The following is a 16,787-nucleotide window of genomic DNA, read 5'->3' as shown; positions in this document are numbered from 1 at the left end:
GCAAAAGCCAATAACATTGACCTTGACAGATCCAGGGGCCCTTTTTGGTGGGGTAATGCAGTACATCTGTTTTCCTTATAGCCCCCATGATACCCTGCATCATTCCCTACCAACTGTTTCAGGCATTCAAGGCAGGAGAGACACAGCTGCAGGGAGCAGAGCAGCAGATCTACACAGCTGCAAGGAGCTGAGCAGAGCAGGAGAGCAAAGCAGAGGAGCAGTGGGAGCTGGGAGAGAAAGGCTTCATAAAAAAAAATACAAGTGAAAAAAAACCAAAAAAACACACTGATGAACTAGAAATTGCTGGAGAGTTCCCTCTTGGACATCCTGTTTAGAGATGTTTCTTGTTGGGGAAAGTCAGCAGAAAAAGCCACTAAGAGGAAACCTGAACCCTCTTCCCACTTCTTTCCCATGAGAGTGGAACAATTTTATCCAGAATACAGAGAGAGATCCATCCATAAACTCAAAAAATGAACCAAACCTTCATCCTTAAATACTGCTAAACACCTGCATAATCCTAATATCAAGAAGGCACAACTTAAACATTAGCAAAGGAATCCCATGAGGCAGAGATGCAAAGGCACTGTTAACACTGATTCTGTAAAAGTGATAAAGGTGAATCAACTGCTTGCCCAAAGCTTAAAAAAAAAAAAAAAAAAAAAAAAAGAACAGCAAAACAAAGTCTCACAGGTGCTTTCTTTCAGCAAAGACTTGATGGCTCAGCCTTCTCTGAGAGCAAGGGTATGGGAGTTCTGGATATAGGGGTCCAACTGCCAAGTGGGGGCTTTTTTTGTGTTTGGGGGAAAGAGAATGCAGGGATGCAAGAGTCATCCTGCATATGAGGAATGCAAGAGTCATCCTGCATGATGTAATGCAGAAGGAGAGCAACGGGATGTTCCTACACACAAGCACACATCCCACAGAGACATGAAGATGGGGAGTGAACACATATCAGCATCACTAGACAGATATGCACCATTTAGTCATCAATATGATGTTATCATATAAGATATAAGAAATTTTTTTAAAGAGTCTACTGGCAAAAACTATGTAGAAATGATGGAGTTAGGAAATTGGAAAGCACAGGTGCTTTAAGACTGCACTTCTAAATCTTCCAATAGAATACCTAGGTTCATCAGATCTGGATATAAGGTAAACAAAACAACCACCAACCACCTCCAGAACATTATTTAGACATTTCTGTAGTAATACTCTAACTCATAACTTGAACAGTTTAGCTACAATTCAGCACAAAAGTTACAAATAAGTACTTACATCAGCCACTTATGTCCACACAGCTCTCACCTCCCACCACTTCCATCTGAGCAAATTAGCAAGTAACACCATGAAGCAGAGCCACGATCTCTTTTAGAAATATGCTTTATGACAGAGAAGGAGCAGTACCTAAAGAGAACCTTTTGCTGCTGTTGTTGCACCTCTCGCTTTCACGTTTCTCCCCAAGGAACGAGTCCTTCCAGGGGTTTACCTGCAGTGGGATGGGTGTTCTAAAGAGAAGGCCCCACACCTGTGTAATCCATATTTTGCAAGTTCAGAACAGATTATTTTTGCATCTCCAAGGCCCCAGCCTTATTGCACAGTGTCCTCTGAAGAGGAAACAATGGTTAAATAGCACATTGGTCTGCAGCAGCACTTTCCCATTTCACACTCCAGTGAACTCACCCCATGTGACGGGTAGGAGATCCAGCCCAGCTCCCCTTGAATTGTTTTTGAATCCAGCAGATTAACTACAAAAGAAGACACAAGGAAGAGCAGTGAGTTTCCTTTGCCTTTGCCCAGTTAACCTCAGTTACACATCCAGAGATGTGTTTATTTGAGAACCCTGTGAGCAGTTGATTTGTTCAGGTGGCCTGGCGGTGAAGCTGCACAGAAGAAAAAAACAGACAAATGAAAAGGATCATCTCCTTTAGCTTAAAACACTACGAACAGCAGACAGGGCAACTTCTAAAAACCAGAAAAGTGACAAAAAATAAACAATGGATCATGGCTAAATTAATTGCAGCAGGGGGTGGGAACACAACTCTTCTATCAGCTGCAGAAACCACAGCGTTTTCCCCTTGGATGCTTGAAATTTGGGTCACTGCATCTAACTGAAATGGTGAGATCTGAATATTTAAATCATTATTTGATTAAAGGCATCCATTTGGCATCTATAATCTTCTCAGAATACAGGAATAAATAATGAAAGCTGATTAAAGTCCTTCCTGCAGTTCTTTCTTGCTTCTGATCTAATTTGTTCTCAAATTGTCTTGCAGTAGTGTTTTCTAAATGTCATGTGCAACACATTAGATACAAAAGTAATTATTTACAATGTTACAAGTTCAGACAAACCTGCTTTTAAAGCAGGCCATCAATCGATTGCTAATCTTGCTGGGGTTTTTTTGAGCCGCGCAATAATTTTCAGTGTGAAAAGGAAGATTTTATTTGTAAACAGTTTGACAGGCATTTTCCAGTCAATCAAATCTCAGTGGGTGTATACCTACTTTTAAGCACAACGGGTATTTCAAATAAAAACATACATCAAAATTAAAGGATATTCTTCTTTTGGCATTTGTTTCCCACAAGCACAAAAATTAATTCTTTTCCTCATCTTGGACATACGGCCTCCAAGTGCTTGGTCAAACACTTCCATAAGTAACCTCTTCTTTATCAACATAATACAGAACAGGTGAATTTATACAAAATACTGTATAAAAGAAAATACCCTCTATATAAATATCAACTAATGAAGTATTAATACTTCATAGCAACACTGTAATATTTATTATCTGTAATCTGAGCTTACTTTTGTTGGGTGTGTTCACCACCCACCCCACTCCCTTTTTTTTTTCCCCTTCAGTATGGAAATTAATGAGAAATGAAACAAACCTCAGCATATGCTAGGACATTTTAACACAACAATGACAGATTCATTAGAGGTAGCCACTGTAGCAGCTTCTTCTTCTATTTGTTAACCTAAAGGGTTGTCACTGTCCCTAGAACCAGATGGCCTGAGCACTGGTGTTCCAAGTAAACAGAAAAACAGGAAACAAAAAAAGAGAGGGATAATATCTATTAATCAGCTGAGTTAAGCTATTTGTATTATTTCATCATTCTCCTTTTAACTGCTGTTTAATTTTGGACACCACTTTAAAAAAATAGTTTTGAAGGCATTATTTTTACTGTTAATTAGGATGTGCAGAAGGAGATGCAGGTGTACAGTATTAGAAAGAACACTGTGCTATAAAGAACCATAAATAAACATTTTCTACATTTGTGTGCACACATATTTGTGTTTTGTATGGATATACGTGCACTGCTATACTGCCAGGACTGAGCTGCTCTGCCATCTATGTGAGAAAAATGTTTTCCCCTGCAGTTATACTCCCCTTTAAAAGAAAACAATAGCACTGTTTTATCTACATCAATAAACAAAATATCTTTACTAATCTTACAGAAAGAACATAATCCAGTGCTACATATTTTTAAGTCTGAATCAAGTCCTCAATCACGCAGACAAAGAAAAATCAGTCAGTCCTTTACTGAGTGCACAGGGCCCTAGGCAGGCTACTCTGCAGCAAGGTTTGCATCCATAAAAAGGAAACAGCAATAAAAATTCAAAAGGAAAAGTGCACTTCTCATTTTTTGTTAGTAGAAATTCCCACAGATTCTGGATCTCCTGGGATGAGACAGATCTGTTTGCCATGCATCTGCACTGCACGGTCCTGAAGGAAGTGGGACTCCTGAGGAAAATCACTTGGCAAGAATTGGCTGAGGCAAATCACCCAGGAGCAAACTTCAGTGATATATTTGACATATTTTATATATAATAAATTATACATATTAATATATTATTACATTATTTATATATTATTTATTCTTTCAGAACAATCTCCTTGAAAACATGATTGCAGTCACTCTGAAATTTATTAATTCAGTCCAAACTCATCAGTTTCACCTGCAAAACACATCCAGGCAATGGACCCACAGCTTGGTGGTAGTTCTCCTTCTCTAGATCTGCCCTGCAGGTCCACCTTGCCCTCACAGGCATCACAACAGGACATGGGTGGCAATTAAATGTTCAGCATCCTCCACAACAGGAAGGTACCTCAGCCATGGGACAACCTGATATCATCCAGATCAAATCTATAAAGTTAAGAATAATTTTTCAGTTCTCTCCTTCATTCCACTTTGCTCATCTCCTTCAGACTGGAACCACTGCTTTTCCATGCTCAAACCTGTTTCATTTTAGAAATCCTTGCAAGGGAGGTTTTTACACTGGTTACAGGAGGTTTCTGGTTCAGATGTGTGTTGTGCTGTTCTTTAATAGTATCTAAAAGACAAAAAACATATTTCCTTTCAAGTAGTAACTTCAAAAGAAACACCTGCCTCTTCCTGATAAAAGCTAGTAGGACATTCATTTTCCCTGTGACTTCCAGAGAGTTGCACACCTCGATAGAGAGGAAACAATAATGCCAAACTTAGAAGATGCAATCCTTGTCTCTAGGAAAAAATGACTGGGAGAAGCAATGGTACATATTGTCATTGTATGTCCTGAAACTCCATATTAATCTGGAAAACTGGAGGAGAGAATACCATTTCCCTACACTAAGGCATAAGAAATACATAAAGAATGGGTTAGAAATTAATTGTCTGATTAATTTTTCTTCATGGATTTGGATGGTCAGGTAAAAAGTAAAAATGGAAAACTTCCCGCAAGCACTTGATTCCTACATTAACTCATTAAAACTTCTTTTAATCCTGATAGATCCTTTAGTGTAACAATATATAACACTTGGTCAGGTCCATTTTGTGAAGTGTTTCACGAAGATGTACTCCGTCAGATCCCCACTGGCAGGCATTTTTCAGTGTGATCCTCATTTGTTTTCCCACATACCATTAAAGTTAAATGAAAGCCAATACTTAAATATTCTACAAATGCCTACAGCCACGTATTTACTAGATGAAAGAAGTTTATGAGTTTCTCACACAACTCATTTGCTCTCCTTGTACCAACTCCTCCTGCAAAACTGTGTGACATCACTCAGCTGATTCCTACAAAAATCCCTGAGGTTGACCAGCCAGTTACCAGGGGTAACTCTTAAAAAAGCTGAACAGTTTCGTTGCTAGTGACAATTCTTTCTAACAGAATGCCTTGGAAAAGATTCCTGGTTGTGCTGAGGAGACACAGAGGAGCTCTCATAAAGCAACTTTAAGTAAATAAATAAAGTGCTATCTAACTAACTCAGTGTCCTGAATTGGTTCCCATCATGTAATTACTTTGATTTGAAGCTAGTGGTAATGCTAAAGGAGAATTTACTGGTTTTAAGATGAGCAGCCATGACTTCTGACTCTGAAAATCAGTTATGTGGTCCTCCTGTAAAACAGCCCTGCTCACCACACTACAGTGCAGTATTTCTGCCAATGCATTACCCCCCTAAAATGCCAATGAAGAACATGTTCTCTTTCCTGCCTGATTCTCTTGGCCTTCCCTATGTACAGCCACAGAAGAAAGCATTATCAGCTCCCTCCATGTGGATTTCCAGGGGGTAAATCCAATACCTCTCCAGAAGTAGAGTAGGGATGTGGTTGTGAAACACAAAGCTCTCTCACTCTCCCTCTCACGGCACCAGCAGCAGATGAATGGAGGTTTGGGTGGAATGTGACACTCATGCTACCAGAAACTGCTTCCAGATTTGGGAGTGATGGTCCAGGGCTCACTAACAGCATGTTTCATCAGGAGGGATGTCAGGGAAAGAAAAGAACCCTAAAACTAAATTGATTCCTGAACACAGTTTGAAAGCTGCAGCATTTCCAGAAACACGTGGAGTAATAACTGCCACAATGACCTGAATACAGTATAAATACCTCCCAAAAGAATGGAAATATACAAACAAATCTTGTGCCACATAGAATCACTCTGAGATTCCCCTAACCGCTGAAGAAATGAGGAAAGCCTTCTAGGGAACATTATCCTGCAACTTGCAATATTTAGAGAACCACCTACAAATTTCACCAGTGGAAAGCATTTCCAAATTCTCTTCTTTGCATAGAAAATACAGAGCAATAGCCAATGTCAAGAGATACTTATATATTTTTTCTTCAGCTAATGAAAATTTTCCATTAATATAAAAAAAATGCATAAAAAACCGTCACACTGCTATGTTGTCTTCTCTTGTTTGGCAACAAATTTTGAGTTTACAAATACCCTGGCTATTTATATTAAAAATGCCAACAAATGAGAAAAATTAAATTTGCTATGCAACAAAACAAACAAACAAAAACCAAAAAACCTAAAAAAACTAGAGTGGTGAATGTCTAATCGAAATGTGCCAAGCAACTCTGTGGCAGAAAGTCAGGCAGAACTTGGTTTTGGGGTGGGACAGAGTGGAGTCAGCACAAAGCCTGATGTATATTTATGGAATGGTGAACCCTTCCCAGCAAAGGGGACTTGCACCTGTATTTTCATCCACCTATGAACAAAGATCTGAGCCTTCCCAACTCTCCACTGCCCCAGAAGTGGCAGCAGATCACTTTTGTGCCTTGGATTATTCTGGGGATACCAACCAACATTTATAGACAGGCAGGCAGAACTCAGACCAGAGCTGCACCTTGATGCAATTTTAATTTCCATCTAGGATCAGCTATCATGCTGATATTGCCAAAACCATGCTGAAACCAGCTAAGGCAGACCAAGAAACCTTTGGGAAGGCACAAAAAATAAAAAAGGGTGTCCAGCAGTGAAGCCTGGTTTTAAGTAGTCTGATTTGCTGCTTGCATAATAATAAAAGTCAAGACTCCTGTGATTTTATGGTCCTGCATTTCCCCTCAAATATTTTAGTGAAGATGTTAGCACTGCTCAGAAGAAAATAAAATAAAAACAGCCAGTAGAACTCTGCAGCACTTACCCAACCCACATGCCAACAATTTGGCCCATTTACTAAAAAAACTCTTTCCTAAAGCTGAGATTTCTGCTGAGCCCAAAGGCAGGCTGCAGTCCTGAGAGAGGCACAGCCCTGTGGGGTCTGCACTTCCAACCCTCCTTGCCTCAGCTGTAACTCTCCACAACACAAATGTGATTTTGTGAGGAACGTTCCAAATTTGGCAACTGTCATGTTCAATCTGTGGTCAAACTGCTGACTGAAGGACTCCACCAGGGTGGGGGCAAGGGATGAACAAGCAAACAAAAACCAAAATGAACTAAAAAACAGTTGCTGCAATACTGAACACAGGAAGAGTCAGGAAAAAAACTGGAAAGACCAAGTCTCCATTATTTTTATTTAAATGTTCAGTAAAAACTTTCCAAAATTACGAGATTTTGTTACAAACATCAGATGAAAAGACAAAAAATTAGCAAAATATGTCAAATTACCCTAGAGATTATTGCTTCTGAAGAACATAAAAGCTTCCATCTTCATTTTGGATGATTTGGCAAATTCTAATTTTATGGCAGCTTCCTGCAGTTTTTGAATAGGAAGAATTTAATTCTCCTCCTCCCAGATTTTACTTTTCTTATCAAACATACTCCCCGAGAGCTTCTGAGGCCAGATTTAGATACCTCAGCTTTTCCTACAGCTGAAAAAGAAGCAGCAGCAGCCTAAGCAGCAACCCCTCACTGCAGGTTTTTCTCAAAAAGCTGCCATGAAGGAGGGAATGCAGGACAGCAATCAGCAATGTAGGAATGCCTACGAATAAAAAACATCACCTGCACTCCATGCTAAGTGGAAGCTCTCCAGTGGTCTTCCTCATTTTGCTAAGTATGGAGCCTGCCTGTGGAAAAGGGACAACCATCCACCCATTCTCAGTGATGAACACAGGCAAAACAGATTTTTATTTCTTTTTTATTACTTTGAAACATGAGTGTTCTCTTGATATTGTTAAAGTGGCACAAAGCTCAATTTCCAAGTATGCAAAAACATATGACTGGTGGTGGGCTGGAATGCACTGTTTATCAAAGGGGCCTAATAAGGTTTCAGTTTTATTAGGCTATTTCCTGTAAGTTGATATGTGCCAGTTCTTTTCATTAAGACAAGGATATAAAAATTAAAAATGGATTAACCTAATGGGTTCCAAATTACTGTCGCCTTGGCTTCTTTGCATTTTTTTTAAACAGTTCCAATTGGTCCTGTTCCAGTGCCTCCTACAAAAAGCAAGAGGCAGAAAGCTTCAGGATAGCTGAATTAGAGTTTAGCTGAACTTACCTTCAGATACAAATCCTACAGATCTCATTCCATTCCACCACTCTGGCATTAAATCTGATACCACTGAGGCACCATGTAAAATATGCAAATGTAAAATGGGGGCTACTGTGTTGAAAGGGAGTTTAAATTCCCTTTAAAACCCAAGTTATTTTCCCCCTCTCACAGGAAAAAAAAAAATCCAGAAACTATGGATGAGATTGAGTTACCTAAACCCTGCCAATCCCTGCCTTTTATCAGCCCAGAATAGAAGTGGGTCTCTTGTAGGATGTGTCATATTTGTCAGTCCCACCGGGTGCCCAAACCCTGAGGCACATAAAATGGCACCACATGTTATGTCTAGCCAAAACTCAAGAGCAAACATTACCCAAATCATTTCAGTAAGTTCTAAAGCACTTCTCAGAAAGGTTTAACCACACTGCACATCTAACTCTTTTTACTTCTACATTCCCTTGGAAATAAAAAGTAATTTCCAGTCTTCACTGGTTTTACAGAATTGAGCTCTTCGAAGGTCTGGTAGATTTGGAGCATGACAAAGATCCCCCTTGGGAAGACTTTTAGCAGCCTAAAGGGGAAAATGAATGTTGAGTCAGTGTCCAAGTTCACTTAAGGTAAGCTGAGAAGTCCAAACCTACTATGACATGCTCAGTTTCTAGAATTCTAGACACCAGAAAGTGTCACAGAAAAGACTCTTGGGCACACACAACACCCACAACTAAAAGTTCCAAGGTTCCCACAAATTTTACTGCAGTTCAAACATGTTCAAGGTCCAGAAATCAAAAAAAATCCACAGCAAGTGATCACTACACCTTTGGAGGACAGAAAATTTTGAGACAGGGACCAGCACATAAGTCCAGGAAATGACTATTCATTTGTTAAAAAGGCTGTGATGTCCCCCTAGTGAATCAACTGGCAGCATGCCACAACTCAGAAAAAAAACCTGGCTTTTAAGGAACTCCTTGCATGGGGCACAGAAAAACAAAAATAAATAGAGTTGGGTTGGGCTTGGTTGAGTTTTCTTTTTCTAAGTTTAAAGCACAGAAGTAAAGAATTGTAGAACAATTCTGAGAATCCTGAAGCACTGCATTTGGAAAGCCACATACTCACGTGTGCCCTGATAATTTAGTAAAACTTTTCTTCTCTACCTCTATGAATAAAGATCCCCAGCTTGCATGGAATGCTTGGGCCCTTACATGGCTGCCCCACAGATAAAATAAACCCACAGAGCAAATGACTCAACACCACGGTGCAAATTGCAGGAGTAAAATGCCAATAGCATAAGAAATCTCCTCAAATGTCATGCTGAGAAAATCAAGATGCTGAACCCATTTTTATTTTCCAATACAGTGATGTCACCAACATGATATTTTCATTGTTTGCCAGGTTAACAGAATTTATGGAGGTAATTAATGCAGACCATGTGTGCTGAGCTATCCATATGAAAAATGGAATTGCCCCGACTTCATTTGCTGCCTTTGCAACCGAAACCCCACTAACATCTTTTTTCACTATTTCCATATGTGAGAAACACAAATATTTATAACAAAGGTAAATGACTGCTCTATTCCCATCTACCCACAAGACACTTTCAGACCCTTGTCTTCTGCTTATTCTTCTGCTTCCACCACCTTACCACAAAGGGATCAAGTTTCCATTTTATTCCATAAACTAAGCATGTTCCTCACACTTCTCCAGTGTTCCTTTCCTTGGTTTGCATGGAAAACTTCTGTTTTAATTCCTTGAACACCCTCTTTCTAGCTCTAGCCCATCTTTCAGGAAAAGCAATGCCATTAGACATTTATCTCTTTTGTCTTTTCTTCTGGGCATCTACAGGGTCAAAGCATCCCCTCTTCTGGTAAACAGCTTTTAGTAAAAAGAGGACTGGGCACACAGCCCTCAAAATCAGAAAAAAAAAAAATTTGCCTTCTACTCTTTCTGGCTGAATGTTGATTTCTGGAAGGGAAGGGACAAAAAAAATGACAGAGGCATGAGAAGAAGTGTGAGCAGGTGGGCTGAGAATAAAGAACCTGATGAGTTTTCCCTACAGCTGGATTTTCTTTGGAGAGTTTGGGTGAGCACAGAACATTCTCCACAGCTAGAACCACGTACTCCATGAATGCTAAACACTCAGGCATTGCCAGGACATTTGTTCTCTGGGGTAAATCCTGGGAGAAAAGTTTTTTGTAGGGTAAGACCATCACCATCTCAGAACCTAAAGACCTCAAGTCAGTTTTCTCCATGAACTTGAAGGCTGGGCAGACATAACCTGCCTTGCTTTTCCTTTTTTTTTTTTTTTCTTTTTTTTAAAAAAGCACCGTTAGAGCAAGATTAAATAGAATGGTTAAAATGCCTCTACCCTTTCTTAACTGCAGCCTCTGTTGAAATTCACCACTGGTAAATCAGAGTCACGAAGCTTACTAATGTAAACAAAGCTCAGACTTTCAGGGAGGCAAGGAATTTCTTAATTTGTGCTTTGCTCACTGTTCAGATCCCTGTCAGGGCTGAATTCTGGGTCCCTAACTTTGTCAGTAATCAGAGGAAGTTTGGATTTTTTTTAATATTCAGATTCGATTTTCTTCATCTTTGCCTAGTTTTTCTCTTCCTTTAATCCTTCTCTCTCCCCCGCCCCAAAATGGATTTCTCAAAAAGCCTTGCCTCTTAAAAAAAAAAAAAAAAATCAAGAACAAACCCCCTCTAGCTGCCTTCTAACTTCTCAGCAACTAAATTAAGCAATCTTATGTCTCTTGCTGTTATTTGTTACTGCACAAAGTTTGTGGGGAAGCCCACCACAGACCAAAATATATTTCTGTGCTTTAACTGTAATTTATTTAAAGAGTAACTTTTCACTCTAGATTTTCTACAAACCCCTCCATTCCTAGGCACCAATTTAAAAGTTTTAGATTTTAATTGCTGTCCTTTTACGTGAGGCAGCTATACTTTAGCAGGTTTAATTATTGTTTAAAAAAAAACAAACCAATGCCATGCAAATCTTTGTATCCAAATATAGATATAAAAACATTATGAGAAACCAGCTGGAAATAAAAAAAAAGCCTCATTCCCACACTATATTACACTAAACTGCCCTGACTGAACCTTAACATTCAACCTATTGTTCTCCTAATTGCTAGCAAGTTTCAACCACTGTTCGTTTGCTCTGCGATTCTTCTTTCATCAATATTTTTCCAGTAGATTAATGGGATTTTCCTCCATATTTTGCCTGAAACAGCAGGATACGGTAGTTAAATGAACAAAAAAAAAAATAAAAAAGGAGACTGGTACAAATGTTTCTGCTTACAATGTGTCTGATTTAATAACATCTTTGCAAAATTAAGGATTTACGTGCTGGTTCCCCGTCAGTCTCGCAGACTGGAACTTTTCTGTCACCATCCCAAGGTTTCTTTCAGGCAGGATTATCTTTATTTCTACATCTTTATTTCTTTCATTCACTCACTGCAGAAATTTGAAAGGAACTTTCAGTTTAAGGGACTGAATTTTAATCTTGCATCTGTTTCATGCTGCAAAATAAGAACTTGCACTTGGATTTAGCAAGCGCCTAGGAAACTAAAAAACACAAGATTTTTGCTGGGGAATACAATCCTGAGCCCACAAATTGCTACCACATTCTGTTTCCAAAATTACACTTCTGGGAGCTCATATCTAATCTTCTGAATTAACCTATTTTTGTTTAAAAGTTTTAGTTCTTGTTTAGAACAAGTTTAAATATGGGTTTTTTTTATTTAAAAAAAGCTACTGCTCTAAAGTGTTTACAGAAATAAGAGTTACTCCACTGTGGTGAATTTTTAGGAAAAACAATCATTTAACAGTAGTCAGATGCTTTTGTAAACTAAAAAGTCTTCTATTTCACTCTATCCTTCCTTATGACAAGTCTTTTCCTCCTCACAAATATATTTTCAGCAATGCTTCAACAAATTTAACAGTGTAAAAGAAATGAAATGTTCCATTCCAGATAAAGCATTCTTTGGATGCTGGAATTATGCTTTAGAAAGGCAGGGGGTTAGGTAAAACCCTCTGCCCCACCTCTGGAGATTTATCTAACAACTCTGGAAAGATCCAATTTTGCACCTTAGGGTATCAAAAGTACCTTCTGGGTTTCAATACCAGCTCCACTGAGCAGAGCTTTGAACTTCACCATAAGTAAAGGCATGATTACTGCAGCAGTTACTTATTTATTCTTATTTTCTTTCCCAGAAAAAATCAAAGAGCAGCTACAAAGCTACACAAGTTACAGGTATCTTATGGCACTAACTCAAGCTCTGTATAAAACTCCACAAACAGGACTGTGGTATTTGGTAACAGCTCTGTAGTGACCCTCACTGGTGATAAAATCCAGAGCTCTGAAAACGAGAAAATGAACACCTGCATCTGTATTTCTAAACTTTCATCAAGTGGGGATTACAAGAACAAGAGCAATTATAGACATTTTCCTAGAGGAAAACTCCCAAGTTCTTCAACAGAATCAAAAAGTAAGTATACTAATAGCAATTTACCTAACTCCAGCAGAGAATAATTAAAAAAAAAATTAAAACTAATTTGTATATCCTCCCAGCTGGGAATGAAAAATTTAAGTTCAGTCAGAACATACTCCTGATTTGCAAAGCTTTTGTGTAAACAACTGTTAAACTTCTTGTGCCTATTATCTGTTTCATGCTTGCCCATCTGGTGGTGCTTTTTTGCTGAAGCTGAGGGTACAGAAGAGTTCTGACCCATTTCTCTGTCCTGAGTGCTTCACTGGGCAAGAATGTTGTGTCCAAATTAACTGCAATAAGAATTAATTGCTGTGTCAAATTTGCACATCTCTGTGTTTCAAACACCTGCTTTAAGTTCACTATAGCAAATGGAGAGATTTTTTTCATCTTAATACACTATGATGAAATAGCAGTAAGTCAAGAAAAAAGCCCAGTGACAAACAGTAAAGAGAATAAATTCTTCCACGTTACAGTCTACTATCAAAAATGTTGTCAGAAAATGATGCATTTACCCAACTTCTCCTGGTTTTAAAAACCATCACACCATGGTGTGAATTTTAAAACATGTTTATTATTTGTCTAATCATACAGCTTAGGATTAAGCACAGAAGCTTTGAATACAACACAGCTGTATGAAAAACAGTCCTCTAGCCCCCCGTGACTCTGAGCTTTCTGAAACTAAATTTTAAAAGGTATCACATTCATTCAGACTTCTAAACCTGCTTTTAACTTCTTCTGCAGATAAACAGTCAATTGCAAGCCAGGGGCAGCAGCAGGAATAGTGCCATGAGAAATGAAGACATACCCTGACCTAATGATACATGACATAGCGCAAAGTGAGATTTGGAAAAAGCATTTCCCCCTTCTGATTCTATTGAGAAGTTCCCAGTATTGTCAGCCTTTCCCAAAATCACATGCAAGACTCGGGCAAGGATTTTGTTCCATGTGCAAGCAGCACATTTTTCAAAACCACACCAAGAGCCATCACTACTACAAAGGCACAGTAAATTGTCTTCAGCAATTTTAAGTGTTAATAGAGACCAGCTCAGATAAAAATGGTGCATTTAATTGTGTGGTTCTTCAAAGTCCTGAGTTGGTAATCAATGCTCAAAAGATGAAGCTGCAGCTCCAAATCCAGACTGAAAAGAGAGGCTGATTGGAACCTTCTTACTCTAAACCCAAAACAGGCACTGTTTGAAGCCAAGTACTGTAAGCAGATTTCCCGTATTGATCTTTTGGTAGCTGTGCTCACAAGAAATTAATTTTATGCTAGATTGAGAGGTTACAAGAAGTTTCCTGTCTGCACAGTCAAAATATTATTGAAGCAATTCAGGTTGTCAGTAAAAGCTTAAACAAATTTGCTGATAATCCTGTTAATGACCTAGGTCAAGTGTTAACTGTTGTGGGTTATAAAACAGTGAAATTAAGGTGGCTGGTACCCTCAGGCAGGCAATATAGTTACAGAAGAGACCGAGGAGAAATTATTAAATTAAAGAACGACAGAACTCACTCGATTTCTTGATACCACAGGAATTATTCAGAAAGAGAATTGCATCCTTCTAAGAAAAAAGAAACACAATCCTCAGCAAGCAGAGAACACCCAGCAGAGTGGAACAGGAGAACCTGTGGTTTCTGCGCACATACGGGGCTCAGTCTGCAAACTCCAAACTGGAAAAGTTGGATGTTAAATGTTCCTGACATTGTCCTGCCCTGCAGAAAACAGCATACATCTTTTACCAGCAAGCACAGATAAATCTGAGCTGCAGAGAACCTCCTTGAGCTCCTGTGATTGAGTAGGGAAAATTTCTCACGAGCACAGCAGAGTCTGAAAACAAACTCAGGGGAAAGTTTTACTTTTTATCTAAAAAAAAGCCTATATAAAATTTCTCTGGGATGAAGCAAATTAAGAAAATCTCAAGATCTCCAAGAAAAAGACAAAAAAGGAAAGCATTGAGCACCACAAAGCGCAGTAAGACAGCAGTTTGTCTTCAGCCCCTCTTTCATCCTTTTCTCCCTTCATCCCATTCACTTCCCCTGTAGTATTACCACCAACAGTCATCAGTTTTAATATTAATTACAAATGTTAAGTGAAGTTGGATTTAAAAAAATAATTATTTCAAGTCAAATAAATTCAAGAGCTATTTCTCCGATAGCTCTGCCCACACTCTTGTTATGTGCCCACTGCAACATTTACATCCTCTAGAAGTTGGACTAAGCTAAGTTAGACAAACACACCAAAAATTAGTTCCAGCCGCTGTTAAAACAATTTATGGGGAGAATGTCAACAGTAGCTTTAATATAAAATGTAAAGAAAAAGGTAGACATTTTTATCTACATGCCTACATTAACAAATGTTGTCCAAAATATATCTTATTTTATTCTCAGTGGTGCAAAAAGGAAACTTTTCTAAATACTCCAGAGAAATACAGAAACATCTATCTCGAGTTTTGAGAGAAAATTTATGGGAACAACACCAGAAATGTAAATGAAGTGGTTAGAAAAATATTATTTAATAGAGAAAAACATCATCTTCTGAGACGATTTAAAGCTGCACGCTAACACTTGTTCATCAAATTAGTGGGTCAGGAAATTATAAGAATGAAGATTTCTAAACTCACACGATCAATCCATATAGTGTAAATAAATAAAAGGATTACCAAGCTTTCCTAAATGGGGGTTTAAAAAAACCAAACTAAAAAGCCCTTAAAAGTTTATCTCTTTTTTTAAAGAAAACTGACAGTATTCCTATTTTTAAAAGCATAGCAAAACATATAATTTAAAAAAAAAAAAAGCCATTCAAAAGCAGGTTACTCTCCTGTAACTGCATTTTTACTGTTGTTTTCACTACCAATTTTGCAAATATTGCTCATCTTGTACGAGCCCTTGAAGCTGACAAGAGAGAAGGGAGGCAGCATTTGCTGAAAGCTGACTTGGACAAGTGTACTTAACATGCATTCCGTATGATACCCATATTTTCCCTCCTTTCTCAATTCTCAGAGCCAGTGACTTGAAACAAAGACACAAAAAGTGAGGGGTTTTTTTGCAAACTGAAACGCTCCAATATCTTTCTGGCATAGCCACTCTCAGTTTGCAGAATGTGTCTCCACTGCCATGGAGGCAGAGCTGCTCCACTGACTGACAGAACCATAACCATTCCCTAAGAGGAATGGTTATAAGACAACAGTAACCCCTACCCACACTCTTGCTTTCATTTCTGAAAATGCTTTTTGAGAAAAGACAATATTTACAAAATAGCTTCTATCTGGAGGTTTAAAGTGACTGTTGAAAGCATGCTCATTTAAAAAAAAAAATCTACACAGCACTCAGCACTGCATACAAAACAAATTTGCATAAAATATACAAACAGATGACATACTGCTCCTCTTGTGCAATGGTACTATAATTATTTCCTAGCAATGAAACCAACTGATTTAAGATCACCCAGGACTTGTGAAGTTTGCATCTTTCCTTAGTTATTTTTTACTATATTTCTTTTTCCTTCCAGAAATCATGCAAAGTTGTTATCTCACTGCTTATCACACAAGCACCCAGAATATCACTAAATACATCAGCATTATTTGTAAGGGAGAAATAAATAATTGCTCTGACAGGTTTCAGAGCTTCTCTACACAACCCTCTAAGTCAAGCAGGTGTGAGTTTTACAAGGTTGTTGGGTGCTAGAAGTTCTTCACAATCTTTGCCCTTTAGATTTTATCCCAAAAGATAATTACATTGGACATCCTGGTCATGCCGAGTGCCTTCACTCGGCAAGCAAAATCTCCATTTTTTTTTTTTTTTCTTAATAGGGAAAGGACAGGGGTCTTTCAGGGTTTTTTTGGTTGTTTTTTTTTTTTTCAAGTATTTCCATCACTTTCACAGTGTCTGGTTGTCACTATTTATTTTTCTCTCTGAAACCTAGTATGGGTTTTCAGCAAATGTCATCTTAGGAATTAACACAGCAAAAGAAAATAAACCACTCATTCCTTTTTCTTTTTTTTCCGGAAAATTACAAGCATTTACATACACACACAACTTTAACATATTGATACACATCCGATACAAACAACGCGATCTGACACAAACCCGCTAGGGAACCAGGAGGAGG

At 38.4% G+C, this 16,787-nt stretch overlaps 1 protein-coding gene across 2 annotated transcripts in view; it reads right to left on the bottom strand.

The window, feature by feature from the left end:
* Positions 1-16,787, bottom strand: part of EPHA3 (EPH receptor A3) — a 181,626-nt gene that overhangs the window by 163,943 nt on the left and 896 nt on the right. For both annotated transcript variants that reach the window (XM_038127806.1, XM_038127814.1), the window contains exon 2: positions 1,681-1,745. In XM_038127806.1, the coding sequence (XP_037983734.1) occupies positions 1,681-1,745 (65 nt within the window). The remainder of the gene's footprint in view (positions 1-1,680; positions 1,746-16,787) is intronic.

The sequence above is a fragment of the Motacilla alba genome, chromosome 1 (genome assembly GCF_015832195.1).
Source record: "Motacilla alba alba isolate MOTALB_02 chromosome 1, Motacilla_alba_V1.0_pri, whole genome shotgun sequence".
Lineage (NCBI taxonomy): Eukaryota > Metazoa > Chordata > Aves > Passeriformes > Motacillidae > Motacilla > Motacilla alba.
The sequence above is the reverse complement of the archived record's forward strand: the minus strand, read 5'-3'. Positions and strand labels throughout refer to the sequence as shown.